The sequence below is a fragment of the Nothobranchius furzeri genome, chromosome 1, assembly GCF_043380555.1.
Source record: "Nothobranchius furzeri strain GRZ-AD chromosome 1, NfurGRZ-RIMD1, whole genome shotgun sequence".
In the NCBI taxonomy this organism is placed as follows: domain Eukaryota; kingdom Metazoa; phylum Chordata; class Actinopteri; order Cyprinodontiformes; family Nothobranchiidae; genus Nothobranchius; species Nothobranchius furzeri.
This window is the reverse complement of record NC_091741.1, coordinates 97,664,537-97,682,208: the sequence shown is the minus strand read 5'-3', so window position 1 is coordinate 97,682,208 and position 17,672 is coordinate 97,664,537. Positions and strand designations below refer to the sequence as shown.

Here is a 17,672-nt window from a genome sequence, read left to right as displayed (position 1 = left end):
AAACTCTAAACTTATTTTACAAAAAAAAAAAAAATAACAGTAATAAACAAATTAAATTAGGCTTTAGATCCCCATCCAAAGGACTGTAGGGGCAGATGTTCAGTGTGACATTAAACCATGTAAGAAAGGTTTGAGCTGAAGATACTACTCCTGATACTTCATCTGGATGCTGTAAAGCCACACGGTGTTAAATAAATCTGTAAAAGGCAAGAAAACATATGGAGAATTTTTAATCCGTGTAAAATATTCCTATTTTTCAGAAAATAAAAAAGGTAAAAATGATATTATTTAAGGTTAAAGTTGAAGTATTTGTGTTCATGTAATTTGTTTTAGTTTTGATATTTACACTTCATATAAAAACTTGAACCTCTCATTGAATTTGTTAAAAAGGTTTCAAACCAGACAAGAGGGATTCAACTTAATTATTTGTTTTTCTCTTTATTGGTTGGACAAAGGTGGGGATTTCAGACAGATAGCAGCTTTTGGATCAGTGGCAGATGTTCATTCATCATTGGCATAGTCAGCAGGGTTCTTCCTCATGGACTGCTCATGGACGCTGTTGCCCCAGGTGTAGATCAGGTATGTGAGGACTAAAGCTGAAACAGAAGGACAAATCAACTGGAGTTGAGAACTAGACTCAATTTAATGTGATCAAAGTTTGATTTGTCCATATTATTCAGAAACCTCCAGCTAAATTTCAACCTGTAAAGCAAATGATATTTATTCAAAGACAAAGCAGTGGTATCAAGTAAAAATGTGATCATTTCAAAAACAAAAAAAGTCTAAAAAACTGGCAACATTTGGACAGTAAATGAAAAACAAAATTATAGTCTTTTTCAAAACTGGTACTTAATGTGGACTCTTACCACTGACTCCATTTACTTTGCATCATTGATGTTTTATCTACAAATAACACAAGCCAGGAGGAGTTCTGTCATGTGGTGGAGTTGCTAACGCTAATGGTTAGCTTCTACTAGCTGAGACGTTCTCTGCTGTTTCCTGGACGCTAAACCAACAACAGCCTTCCCCGTCGTGAGTCAAGATGGGCGAGTCCATGAATGTTAGTAACAGTGTGACGTAGATCTGTCCGGGTTTTCTAATCCTACAGTTTCACCGTCTATTTTCTATCAGAAGCTAATGCAGGAGATGGATGTAGGAGACTATTTTCATGTTCAGCCTGCATGAAAAACTCAAGAGTGACTGATTATAAATCTAAAGATGATTTTTCAGTGAAGTACCACTTTATCATAAATTAATTATAAAAGATTTTAATATTTTGATGTTTACTTAAAAAATAAATCTTATTTTGTTAAAGGAGACATATGACTTTTTTAAAAACATGGTCCCATAGGCTGTACCACTGGGCTTCAATGATCTAAGCACATTTAAACATCTTGTTTTAGGCACCTAATTCCTGAAACTAATTTCTGTCTGTCAATTTGTTAAACTGTTTAATGTAAAATAACTTATTATAGCATAAATATACAAGAACTCACGAGGGGCAACTTTGAAGAAAGATCCGGAGAACCTTCTCCATACATTGGGAATACCCTTTGAGAAGAAGTTGGTGAAAGCCCTCTGCTCAAAGGGGGACAGACTGTATGTGACTATGTGTCTAATCTTGGCTAAATCTCCAAAGTGGCGACCCATGGTTACCAGTGAGCTGATCTGTAAAAACAAGAACAGAACAAAGATAAATGTAAAATGTAGCACACATTAAAAAGGTTATTTCAACAAAAAAGTGATGTCACTCAATATTTGGGTGGGAAAATCAACAATGTGGGAGAAGCTCGCTATAATGGAGACAGTCTTTCAGCTGGAGCGGCAGCTCTGAGCGTCGTTCAGGGGAAATGTTTACTCCCAGCATCCACAACGATGATGAATCGCAAATGCAGGAAGCCCCTGCTGGCGGTTTCTACCCGCTAATCGGATGCTCCCCTAAAAGTAGGCATTAATTTGTGCCGGCCTATCAGTTCAGTGTGTGTGTTGGGTCAGTTTAACCCAAAGCGTTCTGCCAGAGGAGGAGGGGGGTCTGAAAAAATGGTTGGTTGAGCACAGAAAACACACAGGCTACCCAGATGTGGATATGCTACCAGGGCAGGTCTGTGCCGACCCAGATGTGAAAGTGTCATAAATGTCTGTCCCGTCATAAGAAGGTTTCAGGTTTGATTCCTGCTCAGTCTGTTGCTGTCATTGTGACGTCAGGCAAGACAAGACACTTTACCCTAAATGCCTGCTGGTGGTGGTCGGAGGGACTGGTGGGACCCCAGCTGTGGCTCCATTGTAGCTCATCACCATCAGCATGTGAAAATGAATGATTGTGTCGTAAAGAGGGGGGGGGGGGGGTGTTGTAGAACACTTGAGCCCTTTTCAGATTGACATTCTGGAATATGTGTGGACAATTCAGTCCGGTTTTTAACCAGAACTGTGTTTTCAGACACACCACTTTTGTACCTGAACTTGTCCTCTCGGCTGCCTTCACACAGCAGGGTAAAGTTCCAGATGTCTGAGGGGGTGGGAAGGCTGTACCCGGATATTGTGTAAACATAGTGCGGCGGGAGTACATGCGTCATTTACCCAAACAAAGCTATTCAGTCAAACATCGCCGACGAAGAGATAGAATTCCTCTCACTGATCGGACTTATGTTAAGCATAATTCTGCGCACACGAAGACGCATAAGAGACCTGGATGATGAAGCTCAATGGCTAATAAAGGAATCAAGGCAGCGGTGTGAAGCGCTCTGTCGCACGTCTAGGAGACGGTACCGTAGGAGGCGAGCTGCCATGGTTCGCCGCATGCTACAGGAGTGAGCTACCTAGGTGCGCACAGCGTCCCCCGGTAGGGCTGACGCGGTTGAGGAACTCCCCCTGCGGTGATTCAGGGTGGCTTAATATTGCAGTGTGCGATATTATTGCAGCACTTTTTTATTGCAGTACTATCTAAACATGTTTACACATTTAAAAAAGGTTAAAAATTGCCGTGCCTTCTTTAATAACACTTTACTGAATGCAGATCAAAGGGCAGTAACAACACAGATCACAGTAACGTTTGTTTCTCCGACAGTCGGAGTCCGACTGAACTTAAAAACAACAAAATTCAGGAGAAGGTTAAACTTTTAAATGCAAATTTGGCTGCAGCATCTAACAAATAAGAAACAAGTCCCCATTTTGTTTAGTTGTTTAAAATCAAGCATAACAAATTACTTGTACCGGGCGCGGGGCACTATCATTTCACTTTCACACACACGAATGACGGTGATTTATAGCTCGGTCACGTCCTTGTTACCCACAAGAAAAACCAGCATGTTAACCATATACGGTTTGAGAGAGGATCTGAGAGGGGTGGCAACATTTGCAGCAACACTGAAAACCCTCTCGGATGGTGCGCTCGTTGCACTAACACACACGTGCTTGCGTGCGACTGGCGAGCAAAGGGAATCTCTCCCGGTTGTTGCTCCACCATGTCAGGGGGGTTTCTTTAGGGTGGATGCATTCCTCCTGCAGGTAGCAAGTGAGCTCCAGCTCGGCTCAAACTCTCTTCGGGACAGTGGCAGAAGCAGTGCTTGTCCGGGACTTCAGCAGGCCTCCGAGCATTTATTATTATTTTTTTGCAGGTGGTGGCAGCTCTGTCTCGGCCAAGGACTCTGGCTGCGCAGCAGCTGACGTACTGAAAACCAAAGTGCTCCCAAAGGAGCGAAGCAACGTTTCGTTTTGATACCAATGCAGCCATCCTTCTCAACATGCATTATTGAGTTGAATCTTCAGTAATCGCGGTGGCCCATGATGCAGCGCGGTGGGTTTCTTCATATTGCGATATTTCATTTTTGCGGTTACCGTGACAGCCCTACACCCCCCCCCCCCCCGGTCCCCTCCTCCTCCCCCTCCTCCCTGTCCAGAACTCGACCTCACCAGTCTGAAGCAGCCACCCTGTCCGTCCTGTTATTAGGGGCTTCGTCCGGTTTAATTACGGAAAAGGTTATCCGGATGTTTATATTCAGACACAAAGGACTTAAGGACAGAGTCCCGAACATTTCTGTTTTTCATGACCTGTCTGAACGGGGCTTTAGAAGGCGCTATACAAATACAGGCCATTTGCCATAGAAGAACTGATGTGTAAAAAACAGTCAAGTCTCTGATTGAATGATTAAAAATCAACATCTAAATTCAACACACCTGATTATAACCAGTAGGTTAACAAGCTGCAGAACAGGTGACGCAACCAACAGGTGGGCTGGAGCAGGGAAACAATGAAAACATTAACAGACTGTTAATCCTATCTACATCAACATACATTACACACACACACACACACACACACACACACACACACACACACACACACAGTAGTAGAAAGAAAGAAAACTTGAAAACTTAAGTTTAATGCGTGCTTGGCCTTCAACAGTGGTCTATAATCCAACAGTTTAGCTTTAATGTTCTGTTAACATTAACGCTGTTATTCCTATGGCCGTGGTACGAGTGATTATATTTGACTTAACAAGGCTCGATTAATAGGTTTTACCTTGGGGTACAAAACACATTAACAGTTTTAACTATCATTTCATGCTGGTAGAAACGTTAACGTAAATACTGTAAGGTAAATTAATTGACTTACAAGCCACTCGGTGTTTTAAATTACAATCAAAGAAGGTTAGAAGATGACATTTATTACAGAACGTGCGTTGCATGTTAGCAATATCAGCTTGCACAGCTAACGTTAGCCAAGTACGAACAGACCGTAAAACAAAAACCAGCGCTAAAATGCTCATTGAAAGAGGTCAAACTGTTTTGGTAAGACTATATTATCGCGGATAATTCAAATATGACATAAGTACAATATAACAGAAAGAAAAGTGGTCATTAAATCGTTTGACATTGACACTCACCGAGCTATCCTTACGTGTTTATCGAAGTACTTCCGGGTTGGTGTCCTCTGTTTGTGTGTCTCCGTGTTACTAATTGAACTCCGAGGGCACCACCGCCACCTGGTGGATAGGAGTCAACTACAGAAACCGCTTTATATTTTTTTCTGGTAAGCGATGTATGCTGGCCCTCGGTCATCAACATTTGCTTTAAACAATAATTACGGAAGTATAGCACTATGATCAGTTATGGGTAGAGGGAAAGATGAAGATGCTGCTACTGCATATCTCTTATGTACAAAACTCCAAGTATAACTAGATTTATATTGAAGTACTTGTAATTGAGAATTACTGTCTGGTAGAATCATCGACATATACATGTATGGACAATGGGTTTCCATAGCTTCCAAAAACCCGTTTTGGAAGAGAAATGGGAGGTGGCTACCACCGCCATTTTGACCGTGTCACAGGTTCTGTCAAGCCCAGACAATTCCACAAAAGGAAAGAAAGCCTGGAGCTGAAAACGCCAAGATGGCGTTCTGAGCAGTCACTTATCGTTGAGCTCTGCAAACCTAGATTTACTTTAATATATTACACACAGTGAACAGAGACTTTAGTTACGCCTATGCAATAATCATCTTTACTCCAAGTTTAAGTATTTTTTTCAACCAAAATGAGTAAACCTGAGAAGAGAAAGACCGAAACTAAGAAGCCGCTAGCTAATCAGATATTTTCAAATTTCAGATTTATTGGCCAAGTAAAATTACATTTACAAGGAATTTGTCTTTGGTAGATGTTCGCTCTCTAAAACATACAACAACCACAATAAATGAGAATAAAAATACCTAAAAACACATAAAAACATGTATACCCACACACATGTTCATTTACACACACACACAGCGCCGGCGCTCCGCACACGCACACCACGCACAGCGCGTAGGGCACCACGCCGGGGAAGGGGCACCAAACGCAAGCTTATGAAATATAATATATATATATATATGATAAAGACAGATTTCAATTAGAAGATGTGCCAAAGCAAGTTAACAGCATGTTTACAGAGAGAAAACGATACAAAAAGCAAAGGAGATGGACCGTGTCCACTTTTCACTCTCTGTCCGGACGTCCGGACTGGGGGTTCTTATATTGATGAAAATGTCCGGCGTTTCATCCAGGAGCAGGGATGGGGGAGCTGTATATCCTACACATCCAGGGGACCCGGAAGAAAGTTTTCTACCTATATTACATCATTTATGGACTCTTTTGAGCAGAGAACACAGAGAGCGTCACAGCGCTGCGTTGTTGCGTAGCGATTCAGGCTGCTGCTTCCAGCGCACGGTCCATTCTCAAAGTGGCGCAGGCAAAAAACTATAATTAACACACGATCGTTCATGTCCGCTCATGTTCTCGACTTTCTGTCTTATTTGTGCCTGGCGCTCTGCTACTGCAGAGCTCATCACCTGTGTTGCGGTGATTTCACCTCACTGACGCAGCATCGAATCGCGCACTCCGCTTTGCGGTCAGGAGATCCCTTTGATCTGCTCAAAAGTAACTGATGAGGTGAAAAAGTAAGAATCCAGGCAGCAGATTTTCTGGAGAGTTTAGAGGAGATGCAGGAAGATGAGAGACAGACAGGACAGGAAATAGTTAAATAAAAACAAGAAAACAAAACAAAGTGTTGAAAAGTAAAATGTAGGTAGATTTATCTCCACTACACGTTTTTACCTGTATAAAACAATAAGTTATACACATGTAATATTTATACATTTGATACAATTCAGATCACCTTCAAAACTCAGTCACACACCCAGGGCCGTTTCAAGACATTTTGGGGGCCAAGGCAAAATGACCCCCCCCCCCACACACACACACACACACACACACACAGACACACACACAAAATATTAATCCTACTTTTTGGAAAATGATAAGCAGTTTGTGCATACAAGAGAATTAAAGAAAATTTAAGGTGAAGCGCTTGCACATACTGTGTTATTGTGTTGTTTTTTCTGTATGTGTGTGTGTGTGTGGGGGGGGGGCACCACGAAGCCTTTGTGCTTAGGGCACCAAAATAGCTAGCAACAGCCCTGCACACACATATATACATATATACACACACACACACACACACACACACACACACACACACACACACACACACACACACACACACACACACACACACACACACATATCCATAAGCATACTGAATAAGTATTAAAAACTATAATAAAAGGATGGTAAAATAATCTACAGATTCAGGAGAGAAATGGCTGAAGGAAAGAAACTGTTCTTGTGACTGGTAGTTTTTGTATACAGTGATCTATAGCATCTGCCAGATGGGAGGAGATGGAAGAGAGTAGATGCAGGATGTGTTGCATCTTGGACAACATTCACTGCCTTTTTCCTGGTCCTGCTGATGTACAGTTCCTGGACAGAGGGCAGTTGGGCACCAATGATTTTTCCTGCTGTTTTAATCATACGCCGTAGTCTGCATTTGTCCATTTTTGTAGCTGACCCAAACCAGACAGTGATGGATGAGCAAAGTATGGATTCGACTGCAGCAGTATAGAAGATGATCAGCAGCTCTTGTAGTAGGCCATATTTCCTTAGTTGCCGTAAGAAATACATCCTCTGCTGAGCCTTTTTGACGATGGAGTTTATGTTTGTTTCCCACTTCAGATCCCTGGAAATGATAGTTCCCAAGAACTTGAATGAGTCCACCACTGACACTGGGCTGTTGGATATTGTGTGTGTGTGTGTGTGGGGGGGGGGGGGGGGGGGGGGGGCAGCACTGTGGGAAGCTTCCTAAAATCCACGACCATCTCCACAGTCTTAAGGGTGTTAAGCTCAAGATTGTGCTGACTACACCAGCCTCTCAACTTCTCGCTGATAAGCAGCCTCATCACCATCCTGGATGAGCCCAATGACAGTGGTGTCATCTGCAAATTTCAGGATTTTTACAGCTGTGTCCTTAGAGGTGAAGTCATTGGTGTACAATGAAAAGAGCAGTGGAGAAAGGACGCACCCCTGTGGTGTACCGGTGCTGTACTGGCTAACCAAGTAGCCAGTACAGCACCGGTACTGGTGCTAATAGCGGTTCCGTTAGCAAACCTGCTAATGTTAGCCAAGCTACCCAGCCTTCTCTCACTCTTGAGAAGCCCGCCGACACTAAAAATGCTCTCATCGACTCCATGCACGATTATTTAGAGGCAGTTTCCAAACCTCTTCAACATAACCGGATGGAGGAAGAGTTTCCCCCTCTTCCTATCACTCCATGTGCGTCTCCCGCTGGTAAGCTAAGAAAAGTTGCGGATACGGAGACACCTACGGTTCTCTCCCAGCTCTCATCACTCACCATGCTGATTAACTCGAGGTCGGACACTCTTGAAAAAATGGTGATTGGCAACTCTGTAGTCATCTCTGAGATGAAAAAAGCTGTCCAAGAGGACACTAAACACATCACGGCGGTGAAGGAGTCGTTTGATGCTGTCTGCATCGAGCTAAACGATATGAAGGGCAGAATTGTTGATGTCGAAGGACAGCTTGAACAATATAAAGCAATCGCTGAAACACAGGAAAAGCGCATCTCCCACCTGGAGAACTATTCACACCGTTGGAATTTGAAGCTCTACGGTCTGCCCGAGAGAGAGAAGCAGGACGTCCGACAGGAGGTCATCAAAGTCTGCAGATCAGTCCTGCCGGAGGAGCAGGTGAAGTTCCCCGACGTCGTTGATACCATCCACCGCATCGGCCCCAAGAAGTCCAACAACAACAACCACCCCAGGGGAGTCATCATCCAGTTTACATCCAGGTTCTACCGTGATGCTATCTGGCGCGCTGCCAAGAAGTCCACTTTCCTGAAAGATAATAACCTGAAGCTAGCTGAAGATCTGTCTCCTGACGACCGCGCTCAGAGAAACAAACTTTGGCCAGCTGTTGAAGCCGCGCACAAAGCAAACAAGCTGGCGTTCTTTGTAGGAGGACGTGCGTTTGTGGAGGGAAAAGAGATCTTTCCACCTCTATAATTTGACCTAAGGTAATTGAGATTAAAAAATGAAGGTTAACTGGTTTCATTGCTATTCTCTTATCTTATTGAATTTATAAAACGATCAGGGTTAAACTGATGCATTTCATATGTTTTAGATTTATTGGTATTGAGTTTTGCTGCAACATTTTTACAGTAATTGTTATGAACAAGCTCCTTTTTCATTTATCCGTTTTTGAATAATTTGTTATTTAAATGGAGCAAGAGAATCACTAATATGATTGCTCCTTATGTGCTCAAATGTGAAGTATTTTCTGTTACTACATTGGTTCTATTTTCTTAGGCCAGTGTATTCCTATTGTTATTACTCAAGTTCACAATTTACTCATTCAAAGGTTACAGTTCTCATCTTATATAGGACTCTCTTAAGTGACCAGGTTTACAGTTCAACTTTTCTTCACTTACTTGGTCTAAGCCTTTACTTATTTGTCACTCTTATTTTTTGTTATTGTCCTTATGTCTCTGTCTGTTATTTCTTTAAATGCAAGAGGTTTAAGAAACAGTGTTAAACGTAAGGCTATCTTTTTGTTTTGCAAGCAGTTCAACTCAGATTTCTGTTTTATACAAGCGTCTCATTCAACAGAACAAGAAAAATCATTTTGGAGCTCGCAATGGGGAGATGATCTGTGGATGTCCCATGGTACAGAACGGGCTGCTGGTGTTTGTATACTTAAAGGAAGATTTAATGGTAAAATTCTGAATTCTGACATTGATAAAAATGGTCATTACATTTTTCTAATAATTGAGGCTGCAAATTATATCTATATTTTAATCAATGTGTACGGTTTTAACTGTCAGAGGGAGAACAAACTATATTCTGATAGGCTGGAGGAGCACTTACTATGCTGGTTATCTAAATATCCCAATTCTTTTATAATTCTTTGTGGAGACGTTAACACAGTGTTTAACAACAGTTTGGACCGGTTGCCCCCTAGAACTTCAGACTCTGACTCATTTAAAAGACTGTTTGCACAAAGATTTAACTTAGTTGATTCTTGGAGGGATTCACATCCATCTCAAATAGCTTAACAAGACTCAAACCAGGAGCTCATGCATTGATTATTGGCTTGTTTCAAAACATTTAGAAAAAGTTAAAACGGATATTTATCCTACACCACTCAGACCACAAAATGGTTAGTTTATCAATCCCATTGTCATCCTCCCTTGCCAATACTGGAAGCTAAACTGTACTATCCTTGAGCACAAAGAAGTAATTTATGAAGTTCAAAGATTACTTAAACTTTATTGGGCTAAATCTCTCACAGATAATACATTTTGTAGCAACTGGGAACTTTTGAAATATGAAATCGGAAAATTCTTTAGAAAATACAGCAGTGAGTTGACAAAAAAAAAAGATTTGACGAGGCACAAGTAATACAGAAGATTACATGCCTTACTTGACTTTGTCGCTGTTCCTAACGCCTAGTGATGAACCTAGCTACATTTCTGAGGACCCTTAGCTACTTTCTTCTAGATATTTCCTGCAAATTATCAACAAAATAGCCATTTTCGCTCCGAACCGTTCTTTGAACGTTGTTTCAGCTGTCATCAAGGATATAAATATTGCAGATAGAAAAGACATCACTGGTGCTATAGCTCATTTAGTAAGGTGTCGGACCCTTGTGTGGAAGACCCAGGGTCGATTCTGGATGTGAACATAGTTTATTTAGAGTTTATTTTTTACATTAATGGTATATATTTTTACAGTAAGATGCCCAAATTTTTATTTGAGACTCGCCGAACGGCATTTAATTCACAGATAAAAAAGATGTGGGTTCAACTATAATTTTGGAACAATTTTTCAAGCAAGGGAAGGGAATGACCTGAGCATGCAGGAGGACTGACCCATCTTAAACCTTTGTCGGCTGTGCCGAAGAGAAAGGTACAGAACCATATTATTTAATTAATTAGCTGCGCGTTCTCCTGTCCTCTGTCCTCCGGGCCACACATACACACACACACACACACACACACACACACACACACACACACACACACACACACACACACACACACACACACACACACACACACACACACACACACACACACGGGACTGTCTAAGCTGTTATTTTCGTTAAGGAGTGTGCACGTACAGCATGCGCGCCTCGTGCACGAGCCTACTATTGAAGCTGCCGTTACACTTTTGGCCTGAGGGGGCAATGGTGAGCATAAAAATTCAAAACTCCGTAAAGTCTTCCTATACTGCTCTGCAATTACAGTATTCCGAAAATACCACTAAAACTTTCTCACTTCCATCAACAAATTCTTTTGGCGTGGGCACTGATTTACAAACACAGCTTCTCCCCGCAAAACTCTTTTATTTGGAATAACTGCTATATTATTTATAAAATTAAAACTATTTTTAAATAACTGGTTTAATAATGGAATCATCTTGGTTAGCCAGTTATTTGATGAAAAGGGGCTCTTATACAATTACTCTGAATTCCTTAGGAGATACAATGTACCAATAAAGCCTAAAGAATTCTCAATAGAGTTTGATGCCATCACATCCGGTCTGTCTATGTTGTTCAGATTCTCCCACAGCGCTCCACTATCAGTCAGTCGTCCGGATGTGTTACATTCTTCTCTTGGCAGTGTTTGTTTTTCCTCTCATAAGTTGGTGAATAACAAAATAAGAACTCTCTTTCAGGATACAATGATTTCTGTTCCATCAACCATATCTTATTAGGCTAATTTTGTAACAGATATTGAATGGAAAAAAGTTTGGACCTTACCACAAAAATTTCTTTTAACGAACAAAGTTAAAGAGATTACATTTGAATTGATTTATAAGTTTTATCCTACCAAACACTATTTGTCAAAATTCATAGCTGATATAAATGGAAATTGTACCTTTTGTCAAGAGCAACCTGAAACAGCTACTCACTTGTTCTGATTGTGTAAATTTACAAGTAAATTCTGGAAGGACTTCCACAAGTTTATTAATGACTCTGTTCTCCCATTCAACTATACAACAAAGATGTTATCCTTGGTCTTCATAATTTAAAAAACAAGGACAATGATGCTTTCTTCTTTGTAAATATTTTTTTTTATTTTTGGCAAAATTTCACATACACAAAAGCAAAGTCCTTGGCAGAAAACCTGAACTTCTTGTTTTAAAAATGGAACTTGAACAATATATAAGGACGATCTCCTCATCAAAAAACACAAAGGCTCTCAAGTCTGTTAACACTTGTAACCATCTGAAACTGCTCAATTGACTCAAGTGACTTTTATTTATTTATTTATTTATTTATTTATTTATTTATTTATTTATTTATTTATTCATTCATTCTGTTGGCACTTGAGGAGTATAGATGCTTCTCTCTTTCCCTCCCTTATCTTTTTTTCCCAAGGCTCTGTCCTGTCGGCCCACAGAGTGCTTCTCTGCACTTCTTCTGAAAAGCTCTATTTTTACTAACCGTGGATTTGATAAATACTCGAGGTGAATCGTAAGCTGGACAATGTTCTAGCTGCGATGCCGGTATTAGTGCGCAAAACGGATATCATCTTGGAGAGAGTCACCGGACGGTATGGACAGGTTTAAAAACCCAAAATTGGCTTCACTGAAGGACTGGAATGATCAGTTTAAAGACTGAAGGCAGAGAGGAAAATTATCTCAGCCGGACCCAAACAAATTCTTGTCATCTGAATCTGATGCCCTGGTAGCCTTGAGCGGCTAGGAACAAACCCCCACAAAGGAATGCAGCCCCCCCGCGCCTTCGGATTGGTGGACTTCAGCCTGGCGAGGTGCTCTTCGCTTCTCCCAAGATCTCCCTCCCACCTGTGACTGTACGGTAGATGGGCGCCGTAGATGGCTGCTCTCGCTGGGGGAAACAGGATGACATGACTTGTTATTCTTTGGGTTCATAATAATTATTGTTTATGATAATCAGTAATGTGTGATCATCAACCAGAAGGTCATTGGCACTTGTACACCTCATGCAGGACTGTATCCAGGGTAAAGTTAAACCACCTCACATGTCTTTACTCCATAACAATGAGCTTTCTGACGCTGAGAGGGCGTGTGGAGGTTTTGTTAAAACCAAATCTCCGCAGCTGAAGTTCAGTTCTTGAACCATCCCAGAGGACGAGGGTCGGCCGCCTGACTCCTCACTAAGCATTCTGTCACGCCGATAGAATTGCTCCGAATAAACGCACCTGTAACCAACTGATGCAAAACTCCTTCAGGGTTAAGCCAGACGCAAGCTCAACACTGTGTACCCTGCGACAACTTTGAGGCAGAGAGTCGGTTTCACTCGGGTCTTCTCTACCTGACCGAGTACCCTGAGGCTGACAACAACCTTCTTTGACCTCTGGATCCACACAGAGGGTCGTCTAACTGGGTGAGGTAGCACACAGATTGTGTCCGATGCTGTTCTCTCTAAGAAACCATCAGTTAGCTGCAAAAACAACGTTTTCACCCAGAACGCGCTTTCTCTCTCTGACAGAAACCTGAGATTCATTCACATATCCAAACCTCGCATTTCAATTTCAGCTTTTCATTCAGACCCAGGTAAAGCTTTTAATAACAAGTTTTAATATCAAGCTGTTACAAATTGTCAGTTATAAACTGTCATTTTTATAAATTGTCAATTTTCAAAATTGTTAGTAATAAATTCTTAATTTATAAACCTGATTCTTCTTTAAAATCAAACACAGAATGGTGTATATTTTGGTTATTGAATAAACAAAGATTCCTTTAAGCTTCTGATCCAATAAATAAACTTTTGCTAAAATTTAATTATCTTAAATTAAAAATTAATCTTTGGATTAAATATAGACCAAGCTCGTTGGCATATGAACTTCGATCGAATATATTAATATCCTAGATATTTAGATATGATAGAAGCTTCATTTGCTAACTCGTTTGATCTTCTTCAGAATCTAACAAAGCTGATAGCAAACAGCGTTAATTCTAGTATGTAGTTTAAGCACGCTACACATCCGAGAGCTCCACAAGCAGGCAGCCCGCGCAGCAGACAGGAGCCGCGATCAGACAGAGATGCGCCGAGCTGCGGGGAGGATCTCCTGAGAGCTCCACAAGCCGATAGTCAAAACACAGCTCCACCAACATGTTAAGTGCAGCATTATGTTAAATGCACTGGGGTTTACCCTATTACATTTAAATTTAATGGTTAAACAGTACATGTTAAAATCTAAGCTCAGCTTGGCGGTGACCTAAAATACATAAATATAATTTTACTTACCGAAAAAAATTAAGTGGAGACTCCTTGGACGCTCTATTAGTGCAATTAATGCCACATCAAGTCATTTTGACCATTAATTGCACAGATAATATCCAAAAAAGAATACACAAACGCTACAACTAATGGTCTAAGTTGAGAGACGGAAACTGACGGAACAGTTTTCAGGTGAGGCCGAGGCTCAGACTTATGGCGTTTAAAGCGTGCCACAACCCGTGCACGCGCATTGGGTCCACAGCGCGCGTGTGAACGGGACTCGCGAGCGGAAATATACATGGCGAGAGGTCATTTGTGCACTGAGAGGGAGCAAACTGTGTCTGTGAGCGCACAAGGATGTGCACAAGTGACAAACCTGCGTGCGCGCGTTGTCAACGAGCACACGGCAGAGGAAAACGTGCGCGCGCGGCAGCCTCTGTGTGCGCTCGGCAGCCTCTCTGCGCGCTCGGTTTCTGACTCCTGCTCGCTCGGCTGTAAGGGCTTTTGGCACTCTGGAGGCGGGGCCTGTGGCAGATCTTCTCTGTCCTCTGATTGGTTAGTTTACCCCGCACTTTACCCTCTATCTCTATAAAAAAGTCTGATATTCAGTAGTTGCTGGCATAGCTCAGCTGGGAGAGCGGGTGACTCTCGCCCCGGAGGATCCAGGTTTGAGTCCGGGCAAGGAAAATGCAGTAGATGTCATGTTAATTTTTCTTAATTTCAGGTATTTTACAGTTGTGACCGTTCAACTGTCATTAAACGTCCGAATGTTTGCTGGGCAGTGTTTTAAAAAGTGCACATAAGCTAGATGGTTTTAACCATATAAAATTACATTTTTGGTGATACTGGAAAAATACATACTGAAATAAAACTACTGGTTGAAAACTTTATGACTGTGGTTGTACAATATATGACTCACTAATACACTGCAAACTCCCTTAGAGTGGGGCTTCCAGAGAGAGAGAGAGAGAGAGAGAAAGAGAGAGAGAGAGAGAGAGAAGAGAGAGAGAGAGAGAGAGAGAGAGAGAGAGAGAGAGAGAGAGAGAGAGAGAGAGAAGTTCTTGCCTCATTAATGTATTGTATATTTTTTTCAGTATTTAATTGACAAATTATCCTTTCAAATAATTAATTGATGAGTTACATAATTTTCCATTTAGAATTGTTGAATGGACTGAGTAAAGTTTGGTGCACTTTATATATTTCAAAACATGTTTTTTTTAATGATGCATATAAATAATTTAAATGTTAATTTAATGAAATATTTCTATTTTTTCATTACCTCACCCTTGTTTTGACAAAAACGGAACCTTGCTGGATAATATCATGGAGAAACTATTTGTTCACAGTACATGGCTCAGTGAGGATCTGTGTACCAAAGGAGGAGGAGATGCTCAGAAATCTGTCTGCAGATTGTTACAACCCAGACTGGAAGTGGTGGGCTGTAATAAGAAAGGAGACCAAACAGAGGAGTGGGGGGTTCAACAACTGATTTATTTAACAAAAGTAAGGATTTACTAAAGCAAGTTAGTGAACAGAAAATGGCCAGTGAGGACTCTCCACCACACAGGAGAGACCCAGTGAAAGCAGAAAAACAGTAGGCTTTGTAGGCAGCACCACACCCTGAGCCCAGGTGCCTCCAAGGCTGCTTAACGAGCTGCCTACAACAGAAGAAAAACACAATTAAACACAAATGAAAACCCAGTGAGACGGTGGGGGCATCACAACACGTTCAGGACTACCCAAACACCAGTAATTCTTGACTGCACTGATCTGCTTTAGTAAATCCTTACTTTGGTTAAATAAATCAGTTGTTGAACCCCCACTCCTCTGTTTGGTCTTCTTTCTTATTACAGCCCACCACTTCCAGTCTGGGTTGTAACAATCTGCAGACAGATTTCTGAGCATCTCCTCCTTTGGTATACAGATCCTCACTGAGCCATGTACTGTGAACAAATAGTTTCTCCGTGATATTATCCAGAAAGGTCTTGTTTTTGTCAAAACAAGGGTGAGGTAATGAAAAAATAGAAATATTTCAATAAATTAACATTAAAATTATTTATATGCATAATAAAAAAAAACATGTTTTGAAATATATAAAGTGCACCAAACTTGACTCAGTCCATTCAACAATTCTAAATGGACAATTATGTAACTCATCAATTAATTATTTGAAAGGATAATTTGTCAATTAAATGCTGAAAAAAATAAACAATACATTAATGAGGCAAGAACTTTTAAAACTTGAACATACCTACACCCACAAGTCTATTTTTACCTGGTTTAAACCATCTAGCTTATGTGCACGTTTTAAAACACTGCCCAGCAAACATTCGGACATTTAATGACAGTTGAACGGTCACAACTGTAAAATAATATCACAGGAATTAGGAAAGAATAATATGACATCAACTCTATGTCACTTAGCCAGACTCGAACCTGGATCCTCCAGAGTGAGAGTTACCCGCTCTCCCAGCTGAGCTATGCCAGCAACTGCCAAATAACAGATTTTTTTATATAGATAGCTAGAGAGTAAAGTGCGGGGTAAACTAACCAATCAGAGGATAGGGAAGATCTGCCACAGGCCACGCCTCCAGAGTGCCAAAACTCCTCACAGCCGAGCGAGCGGAATTAGGAACCGAGCGCGCAGAGGCTGCCGAGCGCGCAGAGAGGCTGCCGCGCGCGCACGTTCTCCTCTGCCGTGTGCTCGTTGGCAACGCGCGCACGCAGGTTTGTCACTTGTGCACATCCTTGTGTGCTCACAGACACAGTTTGCTCCCTCTCAGTGCACAAATGACCTCTCGCCATCTATATTTCCGCTCGCGAGTCCCGTTCACGCGCGCGCTGCCATGTATATTTTCGTTCGCGAGTCCCGTTCACACGCGCGCTGTGGACCCAATGCGCGTGCACGGGTTGTGACACGGGTCTGACGCGATACAGACTGAGGCCTTTCCCCGGAGCTAGCTCTGTGGTCACGTGGGTCTGATGCTCATTAATTATACAGAATTTTAGGCTTTTAATACACTTAAACAGAAGAGTGAGAAAAAAATTCACCCCCCTCAGAGTTGACATGAGTGTAAACTAGATCATTTAAACCAAAAACATGTTTATTTCTGCTGTGAATTTGGTATTTTTAACATGGGAGTCAATGAGGATTTGCTCGCTTCTGACACCAGCCCCCAGCGGATGAGGGTGGAACTGCAATTTATTTCACTTCCCCATTTGCTTCAATTTTTGACCTGCTTTGTGGGGGCTTGGGTAGAATTAGTTTACTGTCACATTGAAAAACTCAAGCAATGAACAAATTGGTCCACATGTATTCGTATTCTGTAAGCACTTTTGGTGTACTTTATTCAAGTATACTATTATCTATACTTCACTAGTGCCAAAAATGTGATCCATTCATGAGGATTTTTGCTTCTGCTTTATGTTTTGCTTTGATGGAACATTATTTATTGCATTATAGGCCATTCCCATCTGTACCGGGTCGGCCCGGGCTGGGTAGCCCCAGTCGGCCCCAGCCTGGCCCAGATGATTCCACACATCCTTGCCTTAAGCCCATGTGGGCTGATTCTACCC

General features: G+C 41.6%; 1 protein-coding gene across 2 annotated transcripts; it reads right to left on the bottom strand.

Moving 5' to 3' along the window:
* Positions 1 to 422: 422 nt before the first annotated feature.
* Positions 423 to 4,974, bottom strand: uqcrq (ubiquinol-cytochrome c reductase, complex III subunit VII). 2 transcript variants are annotated; one of them, XM_015943460.3, is made up of 4 exons: positions 4,884 to 4,974; positions 4,174 to 4,231; positions 1,497 to 1,668; positions 423 to 596 (listed from the first exon to the last, which is right to left on the bottom strand). In XM_015943460.3, the coding sequence occupies exons 3-4, from the start codon at positions 1,648 to 1,650 to the stop codon at positions 502 to 504; spliced, it is 249 nt and encodes an 82-aa protein (XP_015798946.1). In that variant the 5' UTR covers positions 1,651 to 1,668; positions 4,174 to 4,231; positions 4,884 to 4,974; the 3' UTR covers positions 423 to 501. The 2 variants fall into 2 exon arrangements, with proteins under 2 accessions (XP_015798946.1, XP_070408486.1); XM_070552385.1 differs by lacking the exon at positions 4,174 to 4,231 and having other exon boundaries at positions 4,884 to 4,915.
* Between the last annotated feature and the right edge of the window lie 12,698 nt (positions 4,975 to 17,672).

Bases quoted from the DNA above. Each gene is read 5' to 3' on its own strand.
- uqcrq (XM_015943460.3), bottom strand. From the start codon at position 1,650: ATGGGTCGCCACTTTGGAGATTTAGCCAAGATTAGACACATAGTCACA. The intron at 597-1,496 runs GTGAGTTCTTGT...CTTCTGTTTCAG, and splicing joins TTTCTTCAAAGTTGCCCCTC to CTTTAGTCCTCACATACCTG.